The sequence below is a fragment of the Dendrobates tinctorius genome, unplaced genomic scaffold, assembly GCF_039654945.1.
Source record: "Dendrobates tinctorius isolate UK_male_01 unplaced genomic scaffold, ASM3965494v1 ptg000120l, whole genome shotgun sequence".
Classification (NCBI taxonomy): domain Eukaryota; kingdom Metazoa; phylum Chordata; class Amphibia; order Anura; family Dendrobatidae; genus Dendrobates; species Dendrobates tinctorius.
In genome coordinates, this window is record NW_027361788.1 from 20,733,903 (window position 1) to 20,751,826 (window position 17,924).

General features: G+C 43.3%; 2 protein-coding genes across 3 annotated transcripts in view; one reads left to right on the forward strand and one right to left on the reverse strand.

Annotated features, from left to right (window-relative positions):
• STXBP1 (syntaxin binding protein 1) overlaps positions 1-4,600 on the forward strand; it is a 77,287-nt gene extending 72,687 nt beyond the window's left edge. For both annotated transcript variants that reach the window (XM_073590859.1, XM_073590860.1), the window contains one exon: positions 3,309-4,600. Coding sequence is in view for 1 of the 2 variants with exons in the window: in XM_073590860.1 (XP_073446961.1) it covers positions 3,309-3,391 (83 nt within the window). In the remaining variant the exon portion in view is untranslated. The remainder of the gene's footprint in view (positions 1-3,308) is intronic.
• A 1,690-nt stretch (positions 4,601-6,290) lies between these two features.
• Positions 6,291-17,924, reverse strand: part of PRICKLE3 (prickle planar cell polarity protein 3) — a 36,832-nt gene continuing 25,198 nt past the window's right edge. Inside the window, exons 2-8 of the mRNA XM_073590861.1 lie at positions 16,281-16,366; positions 14,434-14,614; positions 14,227-14,340; positions 10,243-10,383; positions 9,873-10,076; positions 9,591-9,777; positions 6,291-7,912 (exon numbers count right to left, since the gene is read on the reverse strand). Coding sequence (XP_073446962.1) covers positions 7,224-7,912; positions 9,591-9,777; positions 9,873-10,076; positions 10,243-10,383; positions 14,227-14,340; positions 14,434-14,614; positions 16,281-16,366 — 1,602 coding nt within the window. The 3' untranslated portion in view covers positions 6,291-7,223. The remainder of the gene's footprint in view (positions 7,913-9,590; positions 9,778-9,872; positions 10,077-10,242; positions 10,384-14,226; positions 14,341-14,433; positions 14,615-16,280; positions 16,367-17,924) is intronic.

The window sequence follows — 17,924 nt, forward strand, 5'->3', positions numbered from 1 at the left end:
ACTGTACTTTCCTGTTTCAAGAAACAACACATGCACATTAGCCACAAAAGTCAGATTGTATCTTTTGTGCTGACGCATTTAATGAGCGTATGCGTCATTGTGAAGAGAGGGGAAGGAGATCAGCCATGAGATCACCTATTGTGATTGATAGATCCTGTCTTATCAGCTGTTTGATAGATGCTGTGTTACCAGCTGTGTATACCAGTAATTGTAATCCTGCCTCTGCTGATAACAAGTCTTCTGAAAACTCTTCCTGAAAGGACAGGACACATGAGATGAAAATAGCCCTTGTGGTCAGTGGGAAAATTGTAAGATTATTAATTTAAATTATTAATAAACAACATTACAAAAATATTTTAAAAAATCCATGCATCACAAAAACCTGATTTAAACAATAGGTAATTCCGTTTAAGGGCTCATGGAAATGAAAATCACAGCTCTCAGAGTCCTAAAAGGGTTGTCTCCGTTGAATATACCAGTTGGATATGCTGTAAATGTCCAGCAGATGGGGTCCCACCTCTGGGTTCTTCATCTATTTTGAGAACAGGGGCTTGGTGCACTGTGTGGAATAGAGAAGTGCCTGTCCTTGTGCACCTCATTAATTTATCCTGCAATCTCTGAATCTTTCATAGAAATGAATAGAGAAAGAGACGCACATTCACAACCCCGTCTCTGTCATACAGAATGTACCAGAGCCTCGTTTCTTGAGATAAATGTGACATGGCATATCCTATCAATATGCAAGCCCTAAGGAATCCATAGATAGTCCATGCGCTGCTGTACAGTACCTTCAGATTTTAATATAGCATATGGGACATGCCGCATCAGAAGGCATTCTGTATTAGCCCATAGCGGTCCCTCAGCACCATGTTATGGATCCATATAAAACCAACTTGCGATGCAGCCATGAGCACGAGCCCTTAGAAGTAGTTTTTCCTCAGTTAATGAAAATTTAACATATGGTTGAGGAAAACTTTATTGCTGATTTATTTGTGGTAAAATGTGGTCCTAAGTGAGTCTGACACCTACTATAATACATGACCTATGATCTTCAGTTTTGAATTATGACATCCCTTATTAATATCAAGAGGGGGATACCAGATTCAGCTACATAGTATCGTACGTTAAAAAAAAAATCCTAACTGGCACTGTTATAATACCACAGAAAGAAAAAGTGGCTGGCTAATTAATCATATAAAAAGAAAATAGGTGGAAAACTACTTGCAGATTCATATAAGAGTTGACAGAAGACCATTTAGTTCTTGATCTAAGGCCCCTTCTCTGAAGATAATGGATCGCATGCAAAAAGGACACACTTATAGGGGCAGACTTATGCCCATAATGTGCACGGATTGGGAGTATAACAAGTTGATCGTCACTATCTAATGTCCAAAATGGGGATTAACATTTGTGACGTGGGCAGATGTGCTGCCAACAATGATTTTTTTTCTTTTTATAGATAATTGTAAGTAATTGATTGGTGGAACCTGCACCGATCAGCAACACAACTAATTTTTATCTCTAGCGGGGCACTTTTGTCACCATTATAATGAAGCAGCAGGATGGTCTCCTGACTGCTGCTTCATCATTCGTTCTCTAGTTCCACCATAGAGAATAAATGGAGCAGAGGTATCGCATGTGGGATGAGCACTCATGCTACATTGCCGATAGGTATCGCGTACCGCCAGTAGGTGTAGGTTGCAAACCAGCTCTGTCAATCATCAGTGAGAAAGGCGAGGCATGCAAATCCAATAGGCAGAGAAGTGCACTGAGGCTGTTGGTCAATGCCAGAGTGCACTGAGCACCCTAATTATCATATTTGGTTAAACTCAAGATTTCTGCAGATTGAAGGCCACAGCTAGAGCACTAAAGGTTTTTAAAGGAGCTATATTCTTTACAAGACAATGTGCTTAGTTTGCTATGTCGATTTGGGCTGACACACTCCCTTTAAAAGTAACCTTCAAGGAAAATGGTTCATTAAAAAAAACAAACCAAAAAGAATCACAAACTTTAAGTTTTTGGATCAGCCCTGCTTTCTGTGATATTATCCAGTATTAAATTGGTCGTACACCTGAGATAATTGTCGGCCCAACGTTCGATTGTCAGACAGTTCTCTCTGCTGATTCCCCCCATACACAGCTCAGCTCTCATGTGAAAGCTTATGATAGACTCCTCTAACAGCGGCTCATCTCCTGTGAAAGCAGCAGGATTGGCTTTGAAAGTCTAACAGCTTGCTCCTTTTCTCTCCCGACATCAGGTAAGGATGTCACCATACGCATCAGATGGTCAGATAGTCTTAAAAAAGGCCTCCGTACACATTAGACTAATATTAGCCAAACTCGCCATGTCGGTTGGGTTCGGCTGGCAGTCTAATGTGTGTGTGTGTAGGGGGACCCCAACATAGGATGTTGGTGGAAATATAGGGATCCAGCATGTCTGATTTTGGAGTGCCAATCCTTTTTTTCTCTAGGCTACTTTCACACATCAGTTTTTTGCCGTCAGGCAGGATCCGGCTATTTTTAGAAAAAACGGATCCGGCATAAATTTTGGAGAACTGTAGAAACGGATCCGTTTTTCTGCTGGATCCGTCTAGCAGGTTATATCTGTTTCCTGGGGGCTGGCCAATTGGATCTGAGCATGCGCAGACTTAAAAAAAACGGATCCGGTGGCTGGATCCGTCTTTTTCTGGATCCGGCGCATTCCGGCGCCCATAGACTTTCATTGTGGCAAAAAGCCGGAAGCGTCGGATCCAGCGCTTCCGGCTTTTTCGCCGGAGACAAAAAACGTTACAGTAGCCGTTTTTTCCAGATGCCGGAATGAGACAAGTAGCCGGATCCGGCAAAAAACGGATGAAACGCAATGCCATCCGGCACGATCCGGCGCTAATGCAAGTCAATGGGGAAAAACTGGATCCGGCATTGCATTTCGCCGGATCCGGTTTTGCAAAAAAAAGCCGGATCGCGCCTGACGGCAAAAAACTGATGTGTGAAAGAGGCCTAAGAGATAAGCTAGCATCGGAGAACACAGCTTTTGGCAGAGCGAGTGCTCTGAGAGAGTGAGAAGAGAGGAACCATTGTTCATCCGACAGCAATCTAAAGTGTATGGGGGGAGGCTTCTTTAGACCGACCTTTATCTAATGTGTCTGGGGGGCCTTTAGCTTAGGTGGTTCCTCTATCACCACTGTCCAGGATGTCGTGCCCGTCACGACTCACTCCTAGAGGTTGCATAGTGTAACGTCAGCAGATGTCTCTCCTGATCTATACTTATTTGTGTTTCTCTCTCTTTCTTCTCATTTTATTCTGTTGCAGGTTCCACCCATGTCCTCACCCCTCAGAAACTCCTGGACACCCTGAAGAGATTGAATAAGACAGACGACGAAATCAGCAGTTAGGTTCCCCCCTAAACTCCCCAAACTGTCATAGCTTTCCCCCGATTTCATCTTAACCGTTCCTGCCCACCTGTTGATGATCGGTCTTCTTCAGTTCTATGCCCCACCAGCAAAAAGGGAGTGTCCACCCCCCAAAACACTCTTCACAACCCTACCCTTCTTTTAAACCTAATTTTTTGGCCTTTGAACGAGGCTTCTTAACATTAAGGCATGGATGTATTTTTGGCCATTTTCTACTCCCCTCACACCCAATCCGTCCCACATTGTGGAGATTGTATCTGTTCGTCCTGGACTTGTAATGACACCAGTGAATTCTGACTCTTGTATTTTTGGATTTCTTGCTTAATTTTAATGGGTTACATCCGGGGTCCAGTACACTGTATATGTACACGTGTCGCCTCCCGCTCGCGATTTGCACCCTTGACCCTTCTCGATGTGTACTGAAGCATTCCGGCATCATATATTGCTTCCATTTACGTCTTTTATGCAGTTTCCCCACACGGCACTTTGCTTATTTGTTTTTGATAGACAGGCAGAGGAGCATTGCCCCCCATGTGGTAAAACCCAACCGTTGATGCCATCTCGCTCCACCACAGTCTAGAACATGCTGTGTCCAATGCTCTTCTTCTCCACCTAGCCATAAAAGCCCCAACTGACCCTTCCCGACCATCGACCCCAACCCCCGATTTGTTATCTGTTCAGGAAATGCGTGTTTCTGTATTTGAGTGAGCTTGTCCTGCCCCACTACATGGAAATGAATGCTTGCATCCTTACTGTGTGTAGCAACCTAAGTGTCCGAGTTTGGTTTCTGTCCTATATATATAATATATAAAGAGATATTTATGTTTCTAGATAGAAGGGGTGAGGCTAAGGCCTGGACTGTGACTTTAACTTATTATCACTAGTTTATGTATTTCATGTAAATAATATCCATGAAGGAAATGCCCATGAGGGGCCTTGTAGAAATGGCATATTGTGAAGGGTAATACAGTCTGTGATATGATACTCGCTCACTCCATGCTTCTGATAGAACATCCCTACAAGCTTAATCCCTCCTCCGTAGATTATAGACTGACGGGTAAGAGAAAAGATAGAAACGTACGGCCGGACCCTCAGCCTCACTCCTCACCTTCCTGTAATATTTGTTCTGTGATACAGTTTGTCCTTTTTGCCTGCAAATAATAAAGAGATTTTAAAAAGCATGAAAAATAATGTCTCGTTAATAACGTACGATATAGATAGATAGATAATAGATAGATGGATGGATAATAGGTAAATAGATAATAGATGATAGATAGATAATAGATAGATAAATCCTTGAGAAAGGCTCTGCCATTGAGTTTTTTTCCTCTGACTTTGGGGTATTGCCCCCATTTTTCTGATTTTTATATCTCTAAATAGAGGGATTAAAGATAATTTGCTATATGATCTGACAGCAGCATAATGTAGAGACAGAGACCATGATTCCAGCAATGTGTCACTTAGTTTACTGTGTGAAGTAGTTGTGATAGAATGTCTGCTGACTAGTCCGGCGTTGCCCCCCGGTTGGCTCTTCCCAGTGCTGCTGCAGGTGATTGACAGGTTTGTCCCTATGTACACACGAGGGAGAGAGCTGTCAGTCACCTGCAGCAGCACTAGTAAGAGTCGATCAGGTTGAAATGCTGGACTAGTCTGGTTCTTTAGAGAATCAGGATACTTTGGCATTTTTGTCCTGAATTGTATCTTTGGTTGTTCTCTGATCGCTTACTTTGACGTTTTTGACCACCGGCAGTCTTTTCGAGCTTTCTTCTATTGCTTTTGGGTTGTATCTTTTATGGGTCGTGTTCCAGTTGTTTTTTTTCCCCCATTAGTAAGGAACGCCTGTGATCTAAGCTTCCTCCAGAAAAACTGCTAAATAGAGATCTTAATAAAAAAATGGCCACATTACAGCTGCATGAAAAATTAGGTTAGGTTGGTTAGGTTTTGAAAAGGATTTTAAAGCAGATCCGCTCCAAAATCCACCTTAAAAAAAACCAAAAAACATTCTTTGAAATACTCTTCCTACTTTTTTCAGTTGAAAATTCCCTTTCCTGTTCATATGAAAAAATTTTTAGCCATCAGGTTTTGAAAAACAGCCTTCGTGAAAAAAAAAAAAAAAAAAAAGTAGCATGTCACTTTCTTTGACATGGATTCCTCGTGGGTAGGGTCACACAGATTTTTGAATTTTTTACGCTGAAAAACCAACAACAAAAAGCACTTTTTTTTACATATTTTTTGTTTAGGTTTTTTTGTTCAATTCATTCAGTATCCAAATCTACAGAATTGCCATGTCGCTTCTTTTCACATGTGGAAAAATCAGTACCATGTGCACCATAAGCGTGTTTTCTAATTAAAAGGAATTAAAAGCCTATTAAAAAAAAGTATTTGAAGTAGTTTTTTGAGCAAAATCTGCTCCCATATCCAAAGAAAAAAAACTCCATGTGAACATATTCTTTAAGTCAAAAGCCTCCAAAGTACCATGAAGGGAAAAAACACTTATAGAGAAAGAAAAAAAACAGAAAAAAAACCTTTTTTTCATGAAGTAGATTCCATTTATAAAACTTGTGTAATTTTTACACCTCCAAAAAAATCTGTAGCCTTATAGCGGTTGTCTAGGCTTGTGAATCCTCACAGGGCACAATGTGCACTGTCAGCGATTTGCATACTTACAGTCACATGCCGACTAGACATACACGGCCTCGCTCAATTCACTTGACACTTCTAGTCGGAATGTGGCTGGAAGTATGCCAATCCTGATAGCGCACACTGTGTGCACTGTGAGGTTTCAGAAGTCTGCAGTCACACAGAGTGAGAGCAGACTTGTACCCCAATCCTGGAAATCCCCTTGAACTATCCAAATATATAAGGAATTACTCTTTAACCCTTGTGTATATTTCAAAAGATAGATATTTTTATAGCCCATGGCAACACATCACAACAATTAACAATATCGCAATATATCCTAGTGCAAATCAGGACACAAGAAGATTAGCACAATAAAAATGGATCTCTTTCACATTTTAGCTGTTTAACCAGGTTTAAAGCAGGTATAACCATATTCTATTCTATCAAACAGGGGTATTTGGAGCTGTCAGCAAAAGTCTCCATGGCAGATCTTATGCAATCACATATTTATCGTCTGTTATACTAAAAATGGCTGCTATTATCCAAATTGTTTTCACTGCCAGGCAGCTCCTTGTGAGAGGGACTGCAGTATGATTGACAGCTTTACTCTCAAGCATTAGCAATTCTTCTGCAATGTGTTTCCTCTGGGATCATAAGTATCAGGTCATTGGTGGTCCGACATCTAGCACCCCCACGAGAATGACCACTATACAGTGTAAGGAGCTGTGTTGTTCCACCTCTGTAGATTGTACTTCCTTTACCCACAGCATCCTGTGTTACCTGATTACTGGAGGTGCTGGTTGTTGGACCCCCACTGATTGATTGATGATGACCATTTCTACAGAGAGTGTGGTCAATATCTCAGTTGTGGACAACTCCTTTAAGCTTTATTTTTGACTGGACATTCCCTTTAAAAGATACTTCAAAATTTTTAGTTAAGGAATAACATCATTACTAGGGATTAGGTGTCCTTTACCACTTATCTTTACATAGAATATGGCATGTAAGTCATTGTATCTATCCTGAATCTCTTCAAACCCGCATGGCAAATACATAGACTGCTTCCACATCGCTGATGACAATATCTCACTGAATATCAGGTATCCAAAAGTTACAGTCAGTTTTTGCAAAAATGTTTGAGACTGAGTTTAGACGGTGACATTGGTGACATACAATGGCCTCCACAGGTGGTTCAGGACAGGTTGCAATTCTTGTCTTTCTTCTTTGGTGTTGGGGGAGGTTTGGGAGGAGTAGGATGTCCTGGAGGTCTCATAAAAGCAGGCAAAGGAATTGGTTCTCCTAAAAAATATCCATACTCCTCTTCATCTGAAGATGAAGAAGATGTGGAGGAGAATGACGGGCAGGTGAAATGTATGGGTTCTTTTAGTTCAGTACTAAGGGGAATCTTAAAGGTAACTCGAGGGCCGGTTCGATTTTGACCCCTGAGGTCGGGCAGAGAACGTCTTTGAGAACATTCGCGGGAGAATTCGCGAGGTGCTCCTCTTAGGCTGGAATGTATGGACCTCGGAGGAGTTATATATGAGTTACAATGCTGGGGCGTCCTTGTTTGGTCAATCATAGACATGGCTCTTCTTCCTCCTCCCATTCGTCTTTCTTCAAAATTTTCTCCCTCTGGTTCTATGTTGGTAGATGTGCCAATATCTCTTGTTTCCTTACGTACAGATACATCTGATTGTGCCGGGCTGATAGAGCGCTCACTGTTTGTGCGTGGCAGACTGCATGCCCGGGAGCAATAAATTTGTCCATGACGTGGTAGGAATGGTCTGCCCAGAAGAGATGACCCACACCTATCGCAACAGAAGCAGCGTTCAGATGCATGCCAGTGCTGTCCTCCGTGAGATAGCTGTCCTTCGTCGACACCTGGGGGCAAAGACACCATTTGTTAGCTTGTGAAAGACTGGTACAAGTCCTAGAGATGCCCTCTTCTGCCCATAGAGATGCCCTCTTCTACTCACGGCGATGCCTTGTTCTACTCCCGGAAATGCCCTCTACTCCCCTCAGAGATACGCTATTCTGCACACATGTGAAATCCAACTAGCTATTCACTTATACAGAAGAGGATGATATCGCAATGTGTATTTAATTCAGTTTGTCATTTAGGAGATGAAAACCTTAGGTGAGAATCCCTTTGAGGGTAGCCATATTGTTTCTCATCCAGCTTTGTAAAGGGGTTGTACGCTTTGAACATCTCCTGCGTGCTACGAGTTTCCTTTGACAAAATAGTCATCACAAAGTGTATCTCGGATCTGACTCCCAGTGATCAGCTGTGATCTGTGGGAAAACCTTCTAAGAGGTGTTCAATTTCCCTACACTACCCCCATAGGAGAAATTAGGCATTACACAGAGGACGTTCAAATCAACTTGTTGCCTGTGTAATGCAGTACAGTATCGTTTCTCCAGAGTAAAAGACACTTGTAGCCAAGAGATAAGGGTCATCTGGCTATTAACTCAAAATTTCCTAATGGGGTACATAACAATACTGTAATGTCACGTGTGACTGGATACACCGCTTCCAGCAGGGCGAATTTCTATAACACCCGTGAACCTGGATACACCGCCTCCAGCAGGGCGAATTTAAACAGAGTTAAGGGAAACACCGGGGAAACCGTTACAATGGAGGGCTCTGCAATAGGGAACGGGGACGTGGAGACCTCCTGCACTCCCCTGAGTCAGTGTCCCTACACTCCTGATGATCCCTAGGCAGGTTCCGCACCTGGCGACGAGCTGGATACCTCCAAATCCCTAGCTCGCCCTGCACCTATCCCTTTCTAGTGAACTGGACGGTGCAGAAACTAATCCCACCACTGCACTGATACACACACAAGGAAACTCACAAACAGGGAAAAACACCACTTTGCTTAGCTCTGTTACTATTTCTCCCAGCAACAGAGTACGACACTAAAGTTTAGCTTCACCCCTGAAGCTCGACACCTGAATTCAACTTCCGCCTGAAGCTATTACACCAGAGCTCCCCTCCTCTCTGTAGTTCCTTCACCAGACTTGGTTGGAAATGAGCAATATCACCAACAGTGAGTGAGGCCACCTGCAACTCCTTTATAGGTAGGAGCCAGGGAATCACACCTGCTTCATAATCACGTGCAATAACACTAGCGGCCACCGGGGGCAACTAAACTAAAGTAACCAGAGTGTAATGACCCTAATGGTCACCGGGGGCAAAACTAGAACTGAAACAACCACAGTGTAATGACCCTAATGGCCACCAGGGGCAAAACTAACTTTAAGCAAACAGCTTAAAGGAAAAAAAAAAAGGTTACTTGTGCAAAATCTGTCATAATCCAACCTGGATCATGACAAATACTCAATCAACAGGACGGAATGGAGGAATTTAAGGGGGTTGAGCACTATTTGTTGTAACCCGTTAAATGTAATAGTATTCCATGTAAAATAAGAAAAAAATCTCAGGGATGTGAGCATAAGTTTTTTTTCATTTCCTTGGTACTCTTGAGTGCGATATGAGCTTGACCAAGTAGTGGACAATCCCTTGAAGGACTTTATTTACAGATTATTTTTTTCTTACCTATGATCTCACTGCAGCTGTCACAGTACTGTGCGTAGAGTCTCTCATAGCAGGCAGAGCAGTATGGCCGCTTATCTTTCATTACATGGCGGTGTCCTACAACAGAACATTCACACTCAAAGCAGCAGAAGTGCCTGGTGTGCCAGTGGAAACCCTCAGCCTGTGTGCATTCCACCGAGAAAATTATCTAAAAGACAAAACATCCAGAAACCACAAGAAAATAGTAAATATTAAATTAGCAATTAGTAGGTAAACTACTTGGCAGATGAAGGGGGCACTCACCTCGTCACATGCCAAGCATCGTGGACGCTGAAGTTCAGCATGGTGCCGGCCACAGTACACTTGTCCTCCATGGTAGAAGTAGATGAGGTCACAAAGTAGCTCCGAGCACTGGGTACAGGAGAAACACTGTGGATGCCAGCAAGAGCCTAGTCCTGCTCTGGATGCAAAAACCGCCACATCACCTCCACCAATTTGGTGTCCACACTGCACAATGATGAGATTTTGTTATCGTATGATTGTTACGTTTTTGGTAGAATTAGTCAATCAACTAAGTTACCATCTATGTGAGATTGGGGTTCACAAAAAGTCAAACTAACAATCCAGGATCAAATTATGACTCTATAATTAGTTACATTATGTGTCCTCTTACCTTCTGGCAGACTGTGCCGCTCATGGTTCTGGAGACCGGACGTACAGACCCACGACCCAAATTTTCAAGTTTCCGCTTCTGGCTGAAAAGTATTAGTAACTCCTCTTCTTCCTCTCCCTGCAAAGAGCAGCAGTACCGGGCCTGGGACAGGACCGGCTTACAACTAACAGCGGTACTGGGCCTAGCACAGAACAAACAGTGGTACTGGGCCTAGCACAGAACAAACAGCAGCACTGGGTCTGCCACAGAACCACGTGAGGGGTAACACAGAAAGTAGAGAGGAAAGGAGCAAAGTGTGAAGAACTTAAAGAACCCTAGGGATCTAGAATTGAAGGCACAGAGGAAGTATCTCTAGCATGGGCTTTACAACATAGAATGGGAAATAATGTGGCCCAGAGGCAGATTAGGGTTAATCCAAACATATTTTGTTATCTGACATAAAAAAGAGAAACCAATATCACTGCGCTTACCCGCAAAGGCCAATAAATGGTGAGCAGTACAACGCCGATACCAATCCTAAGGAGGACCGTGAGAGAGCAAACTGGTAAATTGCAATCAACTCACTGTTGCATACAGCTAACATATAAAAGGAGTGAGCACTTACTCTGCTGGCCAGGCTGTGAATGGAGACGCCGTTCTTCAGTTGATAGCGTGCAGGTATAGTTACCAAACGTGACGTCACGTGTAAGGATGGGTGCTTAGAAGGGTCAAATTCAACCAATGTGTTTCAAGGGACTCAGTCCCTCCTGTCTCCTCAGCTAACCACGGGTAGCTGCGGCGGTGCTTCCAGCCGGAGCCCGCCGGCACCCTCTGCCCTGACGCACCTCTATCTGAGCCACGGCACACTTACACCAGTTACCAGCACTGGAGGACGCTCCCTAACATTTGGTAATTATATCTGCATCCTATCAACTGAAGCCCGGCGTCTCCATTCACAGCCTGGCCAGCAGAGTAAGTACCTTACTGCCTTTATATGTTAGCTGTATGCAACAGTGAGTTGACCGCAATTTGCCAGTTTGCTCTCTCACGGTCCTCCTTAGGATTGTTATCGGCGTATTGCTCACCATTTATTGGCCTTTGAGGGTAAGCGCAGTGATATTGTTTTCTCTTTTTATGTCAATTTTTACAGTAGGATTGGCACAGAATCTACTTTTATCATCTGCAGCTATCCATTATTGTTTAGGTAGGAGCGCCAATGTATATATATTTTTGGTATATTTTTATTATCTTTCCTGTGTATTGTCCTGCTCACAGATCTGGCTATCAACATATCGAACCCTGGTGGCCACCAAGTATCCAACTAGCAAGGAATTGCAGCATACAAAACGCTCCCACCAATGGAGGGAGACATTAAATCATATTCTTCTTGCTTGTGATGTGGCCCATTGCCCATGTGTCTCGCAAACTATATATTGTACGCCTAAATCTAGTTCATGCCTATGCAATATCCATCACCTGCCACTACATTAGCATTCTTCTGCTTGTGGTCTGATGTCCACACTGTGAACTTCTGTAGATGAACTATTTTTCAATTTGAAGGTCTTCAGGTCAATACATGAGGACAAAGAAAGGTCCAAGTTGAACATCAACACAACAAAGCTCCATTAGATCAACTACTCAAGAGCATGGATGATCCCACTATCCGCCTCCTTGAAAACCGCCGTGTTTTGTAGACTGAGCGTTATATACAGGTGCTTCTCACAAAATTAGAATATCATCAAAAAGTTAATTTATTTCAGTTCTTCAATACAAAAAGTGAAACTCATATAGAGTCATTACAAACAGAGTGATCTATTTCAAGTGTTTATGTCTGTTAATGTTGATGATTATGGCTTAAAACCAATGAAAACCCAAAAGTCATTATCTCAGTAAATTAGAATACTTTATAACATCAGCTTGAAAAATGATGTTAAAATCCGAAATGTTGGCCTACTGAAATGTATGTTCAGTAAATGCACTCAATACTTGGTGGGGGCTCCTTTTGCATCAATTACTGCATCAATGCGGCGTGGCATGGAGGTGATCAGCCTGTGGCACTACTGAGGTGTTATGGAAGCCCAGGTTGCTTTGATAGCAGCCTTCAGCTTGTCTGCATTGTTGGGTCTGGTGTCTCTCATCTTCCTCTTGACAATATCCCATAGATTCTCTATGGGGTTAGGTGAGGCGAGTTTGCTGGCCAATCAAGCACAGTGACACTGTTGTTTTTAAACCAGGTATTGGTGCTTTTGGCAGTTTGGACAGGTGCCAAGTCCTGCTGGAGAATGAAATTTCCATCTGTAAAAAGCATGTCGGCAGAGGGAAGCATAAAGTTCTCTAAAATGTTCTACACCAGCAGATGACATGGCTGCCCAAACCATCACTGATTGTGGAAACTTCACACTAGACCTCAAGCAGCTTGGATTGTGGCCTCTCCACTCTTCCTTCAGACTCTGGGACCTTGATTTCCAAATGAAGTGCAAAATTTACTTTCATCTGAAAACAACACTTTGGACCACTGAGCAACAGTCCGGTTCTTTTTCTCCTTGGCCCGGGTAAGACGCTTCTGGTGTTGTCTATTTTTTCATGAGTGGCTTGACACAAGGAATGCGACACTTGTAGCCCATGTCCTGGATACGTCTGTGTGTGGTGGCTCTTGAAGCAATGACCCCAGCAGCATTCCACTCCTTGTGAATCTCCCCCCAAAATTTTTTAATGGCCTTTTCTTAACAATCCTTTCAAGGCTGCGGTTATCCCAGCTGCTTGTGCACCTTTTTCTACCACACTTTTTCCTTCCACTCAACTTCCATTAATATTGTCATGGTTTGGACAGGATTCTTGCCCTGCACTCACAGGGTTAAGTGTATGTTGCCTCTTTCTGGATCTGGGAGGGATATTTATACTCACTCTTTACCAGGGTTCTCGGTCAGCTATACTTTTGCCCTTGGCTTAGTTTAAGTGAACCCTGTGCGTTTGTGCCTTGGGCAGTGTGCATTCTTCTGTGTTTGATATCTTGGCTTCTGACCCGATCTGTCTCTGTTGTGCGCTTACCTGCCATTTCTGTACCATCTATTGCCCGTTCTGGTTTACTGATCTCTTGCTAAGTCCTGACTATCCGTTCTGCCTGCTGATTCGGTACTGTGTGTCTATTTTCCTGGTTCCTGACTTTGGCTACGTGTCTGGTGATTTTCCTGTCTACGCCCCTGGTACTTCTGCTGTCCATACGGTTTGACTCTTAGCCTATCCCTGACATCCCTCATCAGCGCTTCTGTTTGTGCTATACCTGCTGGTAGGATCTTTATTTCTGGCCGGCATCTCTCTCTGCTTCTGCTCCCTCTGGGAGACCTGCAGCCGGCTCAGTCCCTTGACATTCACATGCTTCAGGTCCTGTTTGCCTGAAGCATGCATCTCCACCGCTGATGCCCAGCTCCACAGGTATCTTTTAGCATAGTTTGTTCTACTCAGGACACGCGCACTGGCTCAGTGAGCAAGTGCAGTGTGGTGTTCCTGACAAATATGCTTGGATACAGCACTCTGTGAACAGCCAGCTTCTTTAGCAATGACCTTTTGTGGCTTACCCTCCTTGTGGAGTGTGTCAATGACTGCCTTCTGGACATCTGTCAAGTCAGAAGTCTTGCCCATGATTGTGAAGCCTACTGAAACAGACTAAGGGACCTTTTTAGACACTTAGGAAGCCTTTGCAGGTTTTTTTGTTAATTATTCTAAATTCCTGAAATAATGACTTTTGGGTTTTCATTGGCTGTAAGCCATAATCATAAACATTAACAGAAATAAACACTTGAAATAGATCACTCTTCAATGAGTCTATATAATGTATGAGTTTAACTTTTTGCATTGAAGAACAGAAATAAATTATCTTTATGATTATATTCTAATTTTATGACAAGCACCTCTAGAAACCACTATATAAAATGCTAGCTAATATTGGTACTAAGAAACAAAAAGAAGGGGAGATGTTTTAGTTTAATCCTCAACCATTCTACTTACCTCACAGTCATGTGGGGGTAGTTGACGTAGAAGTTGCCTTAGTCTGTATCTTTCTCCCATACTCTGCACATATGGGACTTTGTCCTCTGGGAGACATCTGAAATATTGGTGCACCTGAGTGAGATAAAACCCCATAACATACATTTTATTGACTGGCATGATACTGTATATTTTACCATCAATTATTACTGTGAGGATAAGTTGTACCTGCTCAGGTATTAGTCCAGGGGGCACCCATGCATATTTCTCAAAGGCAGTGTCAGAACTGCTTTCTCCTGAGGATAAGCGATTTGCTCCAACCATTTGACATAGAGATCTCTCCAGTTCCTGATGAGACGTGGAACTCCCATGATCTTCCCATGGACAGTGACAATGCTGGCAGATCTTCCTGGAATAAAAAATAATAGGTACAGAAGTCAAATGGAGCAGTTTGGTATGAAGAGGAAAACTGTAGAGTCTGGTAGAAACTGTGTTGTAGCTAGCTAGCAAGTGGGGGTGAGTATTGCTAGCTATATATGCTGCACTACCCCAGGACTACAGAAAGGGTGCACAACTAGAAAGCTCCAGCCTATACTGCTATGGCAGGGATGGAAGAAATTTAGGTTGGTGTGATCTCTTTAATTGTGTAATGTGTATTAGGGTCAGGGCTATTGAGTACACAGACCAGGGACCGAGTAGGGAGATGTAAGAAATTTTTATTTGGCTATGTGGTCATTCTTGCACAGAATACCGCCGAATACCTTGCCACTTCTAGATTCACCATGTAGTAATCCTAATTAGCTTAATCACAGTCCCTTTTTCCCCGTGCAGCTCCCTTTCCAATTAAGCTGCACCCGAAGAGCACAGAGGAGGATTGTTATTGCAAAAAATTAACTGACAAAAAAAAGAAAAGGAGTCATCCAAGAGTAAGGAATGCTGAGCTTGTAAATCCACATTACTGACCACTTACACACACTTTTGCATTTACAGGCAATGTAGTTTCCTAGAACTTTAGACTACGCTAGGTCAGCCAAGTCATTGAAAAGTAAGTTGTTTTAGGAACTCCGAGGAATGTGTCACATTAATAGCATCGCATGACTGAAGATTAGCCTGGCATTGTCCTGATGTCTAGAAATGCTAGAAATGAAGAAAATATCTCTTCCATAGGTAAATATAGGAGGTCTAAAGGCCGGTCTCTATTGCGAGAGGTGGTGGCCTGGAATGAGAGGCCTCAGGGTTTTCGGTAAGAGATACCATAATGGTGACACCTAGCAAGACCTTTAGAAGGACACTGAGGAACAGACAGTGAGCTAGTAAAATCTTAGCCACGGGAGAGGGCAACTTGTGGGTTTCTGTGCAGGATTCTCCGAAAGTGGGTGGAAAGGAGTGATTTATGGACTGGGGAAAGACTGGTGACTGGTGTGTATGGGGGCATTGGCTGTCATGAAGCTTCTGGTGTGTCTTGTAAGGATCAGTTAAGCTATAGGAGGAATTGGCTAAGGTAGGAAGTTGGGTGTGGGAACGACCCTCAACCTGAGAAAGTGACCCAAAGTTGTATTATGCAAGTTGTACTGCAAGTTCCCGAGGTCTGTATGATGGAAAATTAAAACCTACCGGTACGGGCTCAGTTTTTTTGGCACATGTGTTATGTACGGTATTTTGACAGATAGATCACAGACCCATTACAATCAATGTGGCATTTCACGAGTACTTTTTTTCCTGGCATAAGTTGAAGTTGCCCCATGAGAAAATGTATAGCACAGGTATGTTATCCATGTTCAGTCTGTATTTTACTGCTTCATGGGTAGAGGAAGCAATAGTTTTTTTTCTTTCATGTGTGAAAATTGGAAGCAACAACGATTGTAAAAACTGACACACGAACCAAACAAAGCACGCTGGAAAAAAAAACGGTACTAAGGTATGGTTGTGTCAAGTTTTTAGGGTGAGAGTTGTTCTTTGTAGTCACTCTCTACTCTCACTAATGAAGAAACATCTCCATGGAGGACACATATATATTCAGGGGTGTACCGATATATATACAAGGAGCACATAAAAATGATTATATTTTAACATACCTCCATCGGTGTGCAAGGAATCCTGGGCACCGCTCTTTGCAGGAGTAACATGGCTGACCTTGACCTGTGACATTAATCTCGGCTCCCTAGTATAGAAATGAAAATCACTGAATTTAATCACATTTTTTTAATCACATATAGGGAAAATATAGATCTATGTATGACATTTTCTAGGTTACATACATTTTGTCAAAACCAGTTTGCTCTGCGGAAGAGCGCACGGAGCAACGTGTGGTCATGAATGGCCCAAGTTTTAGTATGGCCACCTGAACCCACTCTTACACAACCCAACAAGGTTATAATCGTGGGAGAAGAGCCTTGGTTACAGAGGTAAAGAAGATCCCCAAGATCACTGTGGCTGAGCTCCACAGATGCAGCAGGGAGATGGGAGAAAGTTCCACAAAGTCTACTATCACTGCAGCCCTCCACCAGTCGGGTCTTTATGGGAGAGTGGCCTGACGGAAGCCTCTCAGTGCCAGAAATATGAAAGCCAGCATAGAGTTTGCTATAAAAACACATGAAGGACTCCCAGACTATGAGAAACAAGATTCTCTGGTTGTCATGATCCATGCTGGATCAGGACTGAAAAAAAGCACAGGTAACCTTTTATTTTCTAAGCTGTGCTTAGGTTTGGTTTTTGCCCCAGGTGGCCATTAGGATTATTGCACTGTGGTGTCGTTTGTTCTAAGTTTGCCCCCGGTGGTGGTGAGCGTAATTGCACTCTAGTTTCTTTAGTTAAGTGCACATGATTATAATGCAGGTGTGATTGCTGACTCTGCTATAAAAGAGTCACAGGTGTTGCAATCAGTGTTGGTAATAGTGTTCATTTCAACCATCCTTGGTGGAGGAAGGAGCTGGAGAGCGTTCCTTGCAGCACTGTCTTAGCCCTGGTGTGGATGGAGTCATAGGGGATTTCCTTGTAGCTCTGACAGAGCTTGGTGGCAGCGATTCAGGAGGAGAGCTGCATTTTGGTGGTGGAGTCTGTTGCCTGGAGCAAATGCAACAGAGTAAAGCTAAGTTGTATTTCCCCGTTTGTGTTTTTCCTTAGTGTGTATTAGTACAGCGGTGGGGCCAGTGCCTGCGCCACCCAGCTCCCTAGCAAGGGATAGGTGTAGGGTGTGCTAGGGCGACAGGTTCCTGATCGGTGCCCGGTGCGGAACCGGCATAGGGAACATTAGGAGCGTTAGTGACACTGACTCAGGGGAGTGCAGGAGGTCTCCACGTCCCCTTTCCCTATCGCAGGGCCCACCGTTGTAACTGTTGTTCCCTTCCCCTTGTCTTGTTGCTTTAGTTACCGGCCTGCTGGTCGCGTCACACAGGACGGGCCCACGTGACACTGGTATGATGAGACGAAGATGGAACTTTTTGGTGATAATTCTAAGCAGTATGTGTGGAGAAAACCAGGCACTGCTCATCACCTGCCCAATGCAATCCCAACAGTGAAACCTGGTGGTAGCAGCATGATGCTATGGAGGTGTTTTTCAGCTGCAGGGACTGGATGACTGGTTGCAATTGAAAGAAACATGAATGCGGCCACATACAGAGATATCCTGGATGAAAACCTCTTCCAGAGTGCTCTGGACCTCAGACTTGGCAGAAGGTTCACCTTCCAACAAGACAATGACCCTAAGCACACAGCTAAAA